The following is a 12,206-nucleotide window of genomic DNA, read 5'->3' as shown; positions in this document are numbered from 1 at the left end:
GGTAAGACTACAAAGCTCAGCGCGCCCCCAACATCATAGTTGGAATGATGGTAGGGCAGTTGGCTCCCGTAGCTCACGTCAAGGGCGAGTAGCTTGTAGGCCTGCTGTCCTCGCTAGGTCGATGGAAAGTCTTGTATTCGGCGTATTCGTCACCTTCTTCAGCAAGATACAATCCATCGTCCGGGAGCCAGCTTCGCGAATCGTGCGTAGCTCGGGTTGCCGTGGTCATTGTAGAAGCCCGCGCGGAGGCTCGACGTGGGGCTGTTGGTGGTATAGGAGACTGCTGTCGCGGAGGGGTATAAACAGTTGGTGATAAACGAAAGTTCGGGTTCGTAGGACTGGGTAGTACCGTTGAACTTGGATGTAAAAGCAACCCTGATGCAGCAGGAGGTGCACCAGGTGAAAGTGGTTCTGGAATAAGACTCGAGTGTAGCATGGCGGACTGCGCCTTCTTTGGAGAAAGAGAAAGTGGTTTAGGGAATGTCGATTCTGTTGGTGTTCGCGCAGGGTTGCGCGAAGGAACGGTGGGTGTGTTCGGCTCGCCATTTGGTTGATCGCCTATGATATCCTGGTACCAGTCGTAGGAACGAAAGCTGAAGCTTGGGCTTGGAGGTGGCAAGTCGGGTAATGGAAGTTGAGGGGGCTTGCTCTCCAGTTTAGAAAGAGTCTCTCTAACGGGGGAGGGTGGTTCGGAATCACCTCCGTTCGAACTGCCGTCGGCTATCGAGACACTGTCGGCAGAGTGTCTTTTGTTCGGTAATTGGCTAAGTTCGTATTCCGAGTTTCGCTTTTCCGCGGTAGGCGTGGCATGCGAGATGGATATCGATGGAGGAGCGGCTGTAGGCGGGATGTATTCCTCAAACTTGTATCGCGGCGCACGATCCCGGGTGGGAGTACCACTGCGAGGAGTATCATTACCCCGAAGCGAACTGACGGCATTGATCAACTCATCATCGAGTATCATGCTCTTGTTGATATTGACATTGACCGCATACGACTTCGCTTTCGTTGGCGGTGGAGGAAGGGGATGTTCCATGAGCGGATGAGGTGTTGGACGAGGTGGCAGTGCCTTTTCTGTCGAGCTTCGTGCGTGCTTCTCCATAGATCCTGATCTCTTGTTGTCCGGTTTCTCCTTCTTCTCATTGAATGCAAGAGCCCTGGCAAATAGCCCAGGGTCCATGGTCTGTTGTTGACTGAAGGCTGCGTTCTGGGGACTGTTTGGTAGTGATGCTACCAAGGTCCTCTGATCTGTGGCATTCGAGGCAGACCTTTGGCGAGTGTGTGAAGGCGCCTCGATCGTATGGGTGCGTGGCCGTCTTGCTCGAACCCTCCAGAACCAGTAACCAGCTGCAATCATCAACACCACCATTCCCACAACTCCTACACCGATGCCAATGGCCGACCCTGGAGTTAGTCGCGAAGTTGGCTCTGCGCCCGACCCGCCAAGCGGTGCAGCACCGCCCATGGTAACACATCTTGCGCTCGAGCATGCTTTGCCGCTTGCGCAGTCGCTATCTGTAGAGCATGTCTCGGTGGGTCCCTTGGAAGTGTCCACGAGGCTTGGCTGATTGAGTGAGTTGGTTACGCTGGGAACGGGAGCATTCGTTCCAAGTTGGATGAAGGAGAAGTCCGATGCCAAGTTGGTAGGTAGTGCGGTTGGTGACGACGAGGCAATGCGTAATGATGTAGAAGTTGCGCTCGGTTTCCGTTGTTTGGTAGAAGTACCAGTCGCTCTTTGTGACGAAGTGGATGTAGCCGGCGCTCTTCGCGATGAGGTAGATGTAGTACTTTGTGGTCGTCGGCGGGTAGTAATGAGTGTGGTAGACATTATTATTAAAGATTGTGTTGAAGCTGGTTGTACTGATAAGGAGTGAGTGAACGACGCCGCGCCGATGCCTCAGCCACTTCGTCAGGATGCGCAGGCTTCTTTATGTGATACACCAAGTTCTCCGAAAAGAAAGCATATAGAACGAATGTAGTGTGTATGAAGGATAGTAGTAGGTGCTCACAAAGTCACGAAGATCCGCGATCGACAGAGTCCTTGCGACACAACATCGCCATGCAGGGCGGCACGGGTTAGACCATATCTTGTAGGGTCCGGCAGAAGAGCGTGGAGCTAAAGTTTATTGACGATGCACGCACGGTGCGGGCGATCCACGTTCGGTTGGAGGTTTGACGATCCTTAGTGCGCAACCCAACGTCGCACCCGTCAAACCTTGTCCCCAAACATTGCTTTTGCCGCGACAGTTGACAGTGTGTGTGTGAGCAATAAAGGTATATCACGACGGCGGAAAATACCGTCGTGCTAATCGAGAGAAACTGACCCCCCAGCTTCTGTTGTGCCCAGTATTGAGTACGTTGCGATAACTGCTGTTAGTTCCCCTGTCTACTACCAACATAGCCGGATTCGGCAGCCGTAAAAGCACCGTAGGGGCCCGAGTCAGGATGTTCACGGGTGCGCATCCAAATGTGGTACCAACTCGTTTCAGGGGCACGGAAATGGTACCTGCATATACTATTTTCTGCCTGCAAGCCATCCCACTACGTCTTTCGCGCTGCTGTCGGGAGGGAAAACAGGGTACCAGACTTTGACGATGACTGCGTCTTCGATCGCGAGGGCGCATCTTTTGATCAGTGTCTTATCTTGCCATTTGAAAGTGGGTAGTTTCAGGGCATTGGCAAAGTGTAGGTTCTCGTCCGAAAGCAGTTCGTAGGGTAAATGCAGCCGGTCCTTGGCCTCTTTTTGGTAGGCAGTGTCCTGAGTCGACAATCCAAATACACGCTGTGCGCCGAGGTCGCGTAGTTTGGCCATCTCGTCGCGGAAGCTGCACGCCTGAGGTGTGCAGCCTCGTGCTCCTGGTATGGAGTTCCAATCTTCAGTGATTGTTTCACCAGGTGCACCGGTACGCGGATAGCAGAAGACGATTGTCAGGCCCGGATAAATTGAGACATCAAGCCAGTCTCCTGACGTTGCAGACAAGGATACGGAAGGTATCTGTGTCCCGCTCAAGTGCGAACACGCGCCGTCATCCTGAGGGACAGGTAGGTCCGAAGGGAAGGATGTGTCTGTGCTCGTCAGCACTCGGTCTTGTGAGTATCTGTGCCACTAACGAGCCATGTTAACCGCCGGCCGTCGGTACCGAAGTGTCGTCAAGTTACTCTTGCCTGGCTCATGCGCTACTTACAACGTGCGCTTCGGTCGCCGTCAAGTTGGTGCGTAGGGGACTGTCTATGAGTTGGTAGAGGGTTGACCCTGATGCCCTGAATCGACCTTGCACGAGCGGGGTTCGCAATGACTTTTCAACAAAATCGCGACGATCCAAGGTCCAAAACCAGATCGCTGTGAGAAATCGTGATACGATGGAGTCAGCCTGGGGGTTTTGCTTTGCTGTCTGATGTGGGTGTATGGTGGTGGTGTTGTCGGCAATGGCAGACGGTGACTGGTGGTGAGAAGGGTCGGTGGCGGGGCGAAGGCTTGAAAAGCATTGAACAAAGGTTCAGGTCTACTGCAAGATATTGCTTTGCTGTCAGAACTACTGGTTGGTACTGAACTAACAGACCGCGGGGTAAGAGGCCAATGTCACCGGATTGGAGCGTCCCGCGTATGTTTGCTTTGGGATCTGCCAAACTAGAGCATGTGCTTAGTTGATGTTTGGTAGGTGGCGGTTACGCGAAGGGTAGCCGCGTCCCGCGTCCCGATTCCCTTATTCTGGCATCACGAGATTCTATAGCAGAGGTTTATAGTTGCGACTGCACATGTGAGGGCGAAAGTTTCCATGCAGAGGTGAACGAAGACAATTGTTCGGTCCCTGGATCAAAGCCATCAGCAAGTCTGGCTTGGTGGGTATCGTAGCCATGCTACGTAATCTCATTTGCTTCTTGCATGTCATTTCGCTTATATGATTCAAGATTTGTCTATTTCTCGGCCTTTGTCTTGGACGCATGTATTCTTATCACATCATGTCTCCCACAGAGTACTGCAGTGGAGCTTATGTTTCCCAGTCGTGCAATCGTTACCAGGTCAACAGTTTCCAGCAGCAGTAGAGTCACACTCACACCCCAAGATACGGGCATCGTGAGGACTCTACAGGCCTCGGAGCGTTGTAGTTATATCGCATCAAAGATGTAGATGTTCGCATGCGTAGGGAACTTTGACCGTGGACAGGTTGAAAACACCACCCAATTCACGCAAGATTTTAACACCTACTTCCTACAGAGAGAATGATAGAGATAGCAGAATTCCGACAAGACTCTTGAATATCACTTAACAGCCCATGTAGACTGCAGCGCATTTGTTCAGTTTGTTTGTTGTGTGCATAGCAAGGTGACACCACATTGCAGTGATGCCGACCGAAGTGGGGTCGCGATCGGCGCTACAGCTTCTGGAGCTCCTCCATGTCCAATCGTGACATCATTAAATCTAAGTAATGCGCGTGTCATCATTGGCCAACTAGCAGCTGTCGCGCTCATAGACAGCCCTTCACTCTTCACCTCTCTTTACAACATTAATGCAGTCACTACGTATTCTACGACCCTTACGAACCTCACTCAAGCTCCAATTCAGCCCCACCAGTCGTCTACAAAGAGCTCCGTTCACATCAACAACCGTAGCCATGGCTCAAGAATTCAAGCTCAAGGATGTCACTTCCTTACAAATGAAGAATGGAGACAAGAAGGAGGTCGAAGTTGAGGGTGTTGAGGGAGGAAAGGTGCTCCTGTTGAAGATCCAGGACCAGGTGCATGCTACCAGTGCCAACTGCACACATTACGGCGCGCCTTTAGTGAAGGGCGTATTGACACCAGAGGGTCGTTTGACATGCCCATGGCACGGAGGTAATACCCATACGCTACCTATGTCGCATGCTCAAGACTGACATTCATAGCTTGCTTCAAGGTCTCGACCGGAGATGTTGAAGATGCACCCGCGCTCGACCCCATTGCAAAGTACGAAGTAGTCGAGAAGGACGGCGCCGTATACGTCAAAACCACCGAAGACGCACTGAAAGCCAACCGCAAATACCTGAACATCAAGTGCTCATCAGTGAGCGAGGACAAAGTCCTAGTCATTGGTGGTGGCTCGGGTACTCTTGGTGCCATTGAAGGTCTAAGAGGCGGCGGATACAATGGCAAGATCACCGTGATCTCCAAGGAAGGCTACCAGCCCATTGACCGAACCAAGTTGTCCAAGGCGCTGCTGGCTGATATCTCCAAGGCGGCTTGGAGGTCAAAAGAGTTCTACAAGGACGCGTCGATTGACATTATCGAAGACGAGGCGAAGAGCGTAGACTTCTCTGGCAAGAAGGTATCCACAAAGTCTGGAAAGGAGTACGAATACACAAAGCTGGTGTTGGCGACTGGTGGCACACCAAGGTGGCTGCCACTTGACGGTCTCAAGGGCGACCTGGGCAACGTCTTCCTTCTCCGCACTCTGCCCGACGCACAGAACATCCTCAAGGCTGTTGGGGACAACGGCAAGAAGGTCGTGGTCGTTGGCAGCTCGTTCATCGGTATGGAGGTCGGCAACTGCCTCGCTAGCATGAAGAACGATGTGACCATCATTGGTATGGAAGAGGGTAAGTCATCCGTCTGCTCTCGTTGATGGTATTCTAACGTTATCGCAGAACCAATGGAGCGTGTAATGGGAAAGAAGGTTGGTGGCATCTTCCGCGGTCTGCTCGAGAAGAACGGCGTCAAGTTCAAGATGGGCGCCAGTGTTGAGAAGGCCACTCCTTCCAAGAGCGATTCATCCAAGGTCGGTGCTGTGCATCTCAAAGACGGAACCACACTGGAGGCAGACCTCGTCATCGAAGGTGTCGGTGTCGCGCCCGCGACCGAATACCTCAAGGACAACTCAAGCGTTACGCTGGAGAAGGACGGATCATTGAAGACAGACGAGTCCTTTGCCGTCAGTGGCCTGAAGGATGTGTATGCCATCGGTGACATCGCAACATACCCCTACCACGGACCAGGAGGCAACGGCACACCAGTTCGCATCGAGCACTGGAACGTCGCACAAAACGCCGGTCGCTCTGTAGCCAACACCATCAACAACCCAGGATCCAAAGCAAAGCCCTTCATTCCCGTCTTTTGGTCGGCCTTGGGCTCGCAGCTGCGATACTGCGGTAACACGGTGGGTGGCTACGACGATGTGATCCTCCAGGGCGAGCCAGAGAAGCCGTCGTTTGTCGCGTACTACACCCAGGGCGAGACAGTGGTGGCCGTCGCGAGTATGATGAAGGATCCCTACATGACACAAGCAGCGGAGCTCATGCGTAGGAACAAGATGCCCGGTAAGAGCGAGCTGCAGAAGGGCGTTGACATCCTGGAGGTCGGTCTGCCGAACGAGATTAAGATGTGAAGTGGCATGACTGCAAAAGAATAGCCGTAGTGAACCACCAAATAATGAAATTACGCAGAGGGCATGTCACCAGTTGGTGTAACCTACTTGTGGGTTCTCAATGCAAGGTGTACTAGTTGCAAAGTTCTAGGCCTCTAGTCCACGTGATTCTCTATTACACTCATGGTGTCCCCCGCGACTTCCTACTAACTCCGCAGCTTCCGGATCTACATTTCAACTCATTCTGTCACAAACGTGCGCATGACCAAGTATTACAGCGACATGACGAGGGTAGACCCGTCTGATCAGTGCTGTCACAATCTGTTCAATAACGTCCGAAGCAGTAGTTCCTCAACATTGACCCGACATGCAACTCAATCTGAACATTACGTAGGAAACGGCAATCTAGAGCTGACGTTGGAAGATGGTTGAACTCAATGTAAGGTGAGAAGAGACGAATATGCCCGACTCGAACAGCGGATCCATGCTCGCGGGGTACGACCGTTGCAGTATGGAGATATGCTCCGCAAGATGTGCCGCAGGGCGGTGGAAAGGAAATGAAGCGTGCAGCAGACATTTTCCCAAAGTGACGTCAAGCCGGACGGCAGAGGCTCGTGTTGCACAGCGCGAGGGCATCTGGAGATGGCGCAAGAGTCGAGTAACGGTGGGAGCGGGAAGGTGGGTCCGCTGGTTGCACGGCAAGGGCGATCGAGGCGCCAAACATCTAATTTCCAATGTTCCGAAGAGCGGCCTAACGCTCGCCCAAAGGGGAAAATTATACAGAGCAGACGGCGCGACTCGGACTCGAAGGTTATCTTGCCTCGTTCTGCGTGTAGAGAAAATGCTTTGCGCAGACTGAGTTGCAGGCGCAGAGATGAAGGTCTGTCTGTTTATCTGTCTGTCGGCAACTTCTTCTCATTGGATGCGCTGGCGAGGAATGCAAAGACATGCAGGGCAGGCCTCCCTTACGGCGTGGACGGCTGAGACATGGTGACAGCGGTTTGGTCGACCTGTCTTGTTGCGAACCTCCGTCTTTGCTGCTACACGCGTGGATGTCCTTGCTGTGGATTGTCAGATGAAGTTAGGGGGCGTCATCTGGGCTTATTTGTGCTGCCCATCCCGGCAGGGCGCGTCATAACGTTCTGCGACAAAGTTGGGCGTATTGTTGATGTTTATGTGTTGCTTTTGCTCTTGGACGCGACCCGCGGTGAGCACGCGCAGAGCGACCTCGACCGCGACGGTCATACGGATGGGTAGATGACAGGAATGGATCACGCATGTCTCGCAGCAGGCGCGCGGTCAAGCGACATTCAAGGAGCCGGCGACGTCTATATCGAGGGCCAGCCCAAGATATCGCAGCAGCGCACACGGCGGGCGAGCGCATAACAGGCAATTTGCGGGCGGGTCGGTGCTGTGTGAAACAACGACCCATGGCTGCTACTCCTATTCGAGCGGCGGCGTGCAGACAGGCGCGTCGAGCGCAGACATCGAGGGCGTGGTGAAGGGCGTTGTTCGGGCGTGCGTGTTAGAGGAGGCGCTGGGAGTGCCTGGCTAGCTGTAGGCGTGAGTAATTATCGCATCTAGCAGACCAGTGCCCGCGTCCTTGCTTTGGCGGGCTGGTTTATGCCGAGCCCATGTCGATGATGTGCATCTGCCTCCTTTCCCAAGCCACAGCCTTTACCGAAATTGCCGTCAAGACCAACCTCAGCCGCGCCTTCTCTTCTCTCCACTCACGTCAATCAACACGTCGAGGTCGAGCAGCTTCTCGCCGCGACCGTTAGATAGCCGACGCGCTGCCACCGGCGCCGACTCGCACGACGGCCGCCCTTTGTGCACCCCCTCTGCACGCTCGCTGCCCACGCTGCACCTGCACGCGCATGTGAAGCTATCTAGTCCGTCGCGTCCCAATTGCTCCCAGGCCAAGGTTCAGCACACCGCACCGCCGCGGCTCCGATTTGGCCACTCTCCCCGCCAAAGCCCATTCGACAGCTCAACACCGCCAGTTGACGTTCCGCCCACAAATACTGCCAGCGCAGCTTAGGACCGATAACATAGCGCACCACCCCCCAGGCCCTGCACCCAACTCGCCGTCCCCAGATCATGGCCGCAGTGGCATCGCAGCCGCCGCATGGTCAGCAGCAGCAGTACTACCAGCAGCAACCGCCCGCCGCAGCCTCGCCCGGCACCGCTCGCCGCCCGACGTCGCGACGGCCCAGTAATGGCGCGTCGCCCAACACGCCTACCTCCCAGAACTCTCCCCCGATGAACACCGCGCCCACCACCAACGGCAACGGCAGCGGACCCATGGCGCCCCCCAGGACCTCGTCGCACCGCTCGCCCAACACTGCATCTGCATCCTCGTCGTCACAGCCCTCGCGGACACGCGAAGAGTCACGCCGGCGGGAAAAGGACAGCCCTCGCCAGACCACCACCTCGACCCGCGCCCAGCCCGGCCACAGTCGCTCTGCCACCGCCATTGGCCAGCCGCCCGTAGGAACCAGCTTGCCCCGTGAAGAGAGCGCCGTCATAAATCGCATCGTCGTCTCCGACACCCAGGACGACATCGCCCGCGCCCAAGCACGCCAAGGAGACGGCCCATCCGTCACGGCTGGCGCAGATCTTACTCCCATCACCGGACTCAGTCTGGTCGGCAGCGAAGGCGTCGATGATGGCGGCCGCGGCGGAAGTGGCAGCGGAAGCGGAGGCGCAGTAGGAGGAAAGAGCAGACAGGACCACTCCAAGTCGGAGAACGCGAAGCGCTCCAAGTTTGGCAACTACATCCTCGGCCAGACGCTTGGCGAGGGAGAGTTCGGCAAGGTCAAGATGGGCTGGAAACGAGACAGTTCGGTCGAGGTCGCCATCAAGCTCATACGGCGAGAGACCCTGGGGAGCAACTCGAACCGCCTCCAGAAGATCTACCGCGAGATCCACATCCTTCGCGGCTTGGACCACCCCAACATCGTGCGCCTGCACGAGATGGTCGAGACCGAGCGCCATATCGGTATCATTCTAGAATATGCTTCTGGCGGAGAATTGTTCGACTACATCTTAAACCATCGCTACTTGAAGGACGGCCCAGCCCGCAAGCTCTTCTCCCAGCTCATATCTGGCGTTGGCTACCTCCACCGCAAGGGTATTGTCCACCGAGACTTGAAGCTCGAGAACCTGCTGCTCGACCGCAACAAGAACATCATCATCACCGATTTCGGATTCGCAAACACGTTCGACCCCAACGACGAGCTCCGCGAAGAGATTGAGTACAGACTCGGAGACAAAGACTACATAAGATCTCTGGGACTGGAAGGAACCGACGCAGCCCGCAGAGGTGATCTCATGCAGACCAGCTGCGGAAGTCCCTGCTACGCGGCGCCTGAGTTGGTTGTCAGCGATTCGCTCTACACTGGTCGCAAGGTCGATGTCTGGAGTTGTGGTGTTATTCTAGTGAGTTTCCCTAATCTTTCATCTCCACGCACTTGCTAACTGGATATAGTACGCCATGCTGGCTGGTTACCTGCCTTTCGATGACGACCCAGCGAACCCCGAGGGTGATAATATCAACTTGCTCTACAAGTACATTGTATCCACACCGCTCACATTTCCCGAATATATCACCCCACATGCAAGGGATCTGCTGAAGCGCATCCTTGTACCGGACCCACGCAAAAGGGCGGACTTGTTTGAAGTCGCGCGTCACAGCTGGTTGGCCGACTACGCGCACGTTGTTGGCTTCATTACCTCAAGCAACACGAACGCGGCAGAGGCCCAACAGGCGTCCGTCTACTCGAGTAAGCTCCCAGATCCACCTCTCATCAAACGCACAGGTATTGACGTAGTAGCAGAAGACACATTCGAGCCGCAGCCCACACTCGCTAGAAGCGCTTCTGTTCGTGAACCCTCGAAGCCGCACGCCGCGCCCGCAACCGCACACGGCGGTCTCCAGACGAAGCGCGAAGCGATCAACCAGGCACCCTCCGAGAAGCCAAAGACAACCCGCGATACCAAGCGTCGAACCGTGCAAGTCGAATATGTCGCACCATCGTCGCAAACCGCTCGCGGCGAGGCATCCCCTCCAGTCGAGCCAACTCCGAAAGCACGCGGCAAAGAGGCCGAAGTACCGCCCACTGATGGATACCAGTCAACTTCGAGCGCCAAACCACGTTCTTCTGGCACAACCTACAACTCGACCAGAAGGCAGGATCCTCAGCGTTCCGTCTCGGATTACACAGCTTTCGGAAATGCGCCTCCATCTGCTACACGCCCATCCACTGGTGGAGCTCTAGGCACGTCGAGACTACCATCGCGAGGAAACTCCTACGGACAGCCATCTGTCGCGACCGTCGCCCAGACAAACGCAGAGGGACGCTTCTCCCAGCCAAAGGGCAAACAATACTCCATTTCGGCACCTTATGCTCAGCAGCAAGAGCCGTCTGAGGCAGCTGAGCCTCCCAACATCGGTCAGTCGAGCTCGCAGCGAGTGCAGTCTGTACAGGGTCCGCCACATGGCGGAGCTGGTGGCGGCCACCGGAGATCGAACACTGTTTCTTCGACTCTCGGCCGCATGACATCCATGTTCTCTGGTCGTCAGCCTTCTTATACGCAGGATCCCAAGGAGTCATTTACATCCACAGGTTCCTACGGCTACCCTGAAGAGAAGAAACAGAAGAGCTATCCTCCCACTTCCATGGCCGGACCCATGTCCAACGAGGCGGTTTCTTCGATATCTGGCCCCAGAGCAAGCATGGAGTCAAGCCGACGAACTTCTTTCGGCTTCTCTAGGAAGAACACAGGCAACTCGGGCGACAACCCGAAATCCAGCCGCCGCTTCTCACTTCTTCCATCTTCACTCTCGAAGACTTTCTCTTCTCAGCGGGATAGCTTACCAGCGCAATCCTCCCACGAGCGACGTGGCTCCAGTTCTCGTCCTCGCGCTAGCTCGCGTCCCGGTGGACCTTTCGGTCGCGTTACGGACTCAAGGTCTCCTAGTCAGAGCACCCAAGGAAGCAACATGCCAGGTCTCTACGACGGTCAACACGACAGCAACTCCAGAATACGGCAGCCCAACACGAGCGCCCCTGGACCTTCCTCGGCGCCCGCGAACCAAACCCAGTTCAGCGGCTACAACCACTCGGCACCCGAGTTTGACGAAAAGTTCCCCAACCCTCAAGGAGCACACCCATCTGCCCAAGGAAACCGCCCGTACCGCCACCCCACGGACGACTCAGAAGCCGACATGTCGCAGTCACAGCAATTTAGTCAGCGAACTCCATCCAACCCCTACCCTGCAGGCATGGGTGGTGACGACTCCAACCAGCAGCAGAGGAAGACAGCCGTGCTACAGAAGAACCGACGTTTCGTGGATGCGTACGACGAGCAAGGCAGCGGCAACAAGGGAAGTTCGGGTAGCTCTAAGAAGGTTATGGACTTCTTTAGGCGTATGGGCAAGCAGCGAACCAGCAGCCGTTAACGCGCCAGACGAGAAGTCGATGATTCCTGAAGTTGTCCCTCCAGGAAGATGGGCCACAGCAGGACGTGTGGCCAGACAGGTGCTTGGAACGATCTGGTTGTTTGACATTGGTGTGGGTGTTTTGGGAGCATACCGGCGCATTGTCTACGTTTCTTTCCTCTCTCTCTCTCTTTTCCCTTCCACTTGGAACTTGTTCGCTCTGCTTGTTCTAGCTTGTGCTCGCTGGATACCACATATTCACGCACATGCGACTCTGTTTACGCTTTTTTTATACTCTTCCAACCATCATCAGCGTGCGGCATGCTGAGGTAATTATTGCATTAGCAGGCGTTTTCTTTTTTTTCCTTTTCCTTTTTTCACTTGATGGCAACGCAAGATTGTGGGTTACGTTGCCAGGTAATCTTT

The 12,206-nt window shown here is 55.0% G+C and overlaps 3 protein-coding genes across 3 annotated transcripts; 2 read left to right on the top strand and 1 right to left on the bottom strand.

The window, feature by feature from the left end:
* Positions 1-2,515: 2,515 nt before the first annotated feature.
* Positions 2,516-3,118, bottom strand: J4E87_002541 (uncharacterized protein; the record flags this gene model as incomplete). Its single annotated transcript, XM_049374178.1, has 2 exons — positions 2,516-3,066; positions 3,112-3,118. 2 exons carry the CDS (start codon positions 3,116-3,118, stop codon positions 2,516-2,518), a joined length of 558 nt encoding a protein of 185 aa, XP_049236318.1.
* Positions 3,119-4,613: 1,495 nt separating this feature from the next.
* Positions 4,614-6,358, top strand: J4E87_002540 (uncharacterized protein; the record flags this gene model as incomplete). Its single annotated transcript, XM_049374177.1, has 3 exons — positions 4,614-4,833; positions 4,884-5,573; positions 5,622-6,358. 3 exons carry the CDS (start codon positions 4,614-4,616, stop codon positions 6,356-6,358), a joined length of 1,647 nt encoding a protein of 548 aa, XP_049236317.1.
* A 2,079-nt stretch (positions 6,359-8,437) lies between these two features.
* On the top strand, positions 8,438-11,801 carry J4E87_002539 (uncharacterized protein; the record flags this gene model as incomplete). Its single annotated transcript, XM_049374176.1, has 2 exons — positions 8,438-9,778; positions 9,828-11,801. The coding sequence occupies 2 exons, from the start codon at positions 8,438-8,440 to the stop codon at positions 11,799-11,801; spliced, it is 3,315 nt and encodes a 1,104-aa protein (XP_049236316.1).
* Between the last annotated feature and the right edge of the window lie 405 nt (positions 11,802-12,206).

The sequence above is a fragment of the Alternaria ethzedia genome (genome assembly GCF_023757985.1).
Source record: "Alternaria ethzedia strain BMP 0044 chromosome Unknown scaffold_4, whole genome shotgun sequence".
NCBI lineage: Eukaryota > Fungi > Ascomycota > Dothideomycetes > Pleosporales > Pleosporaceae > Alternaria > Alternaria ethzedia.
Note: the sequence above shows the minus strand (reverse complement) of the source record. Positions and strands in the feature narration are given on the sequence as shown.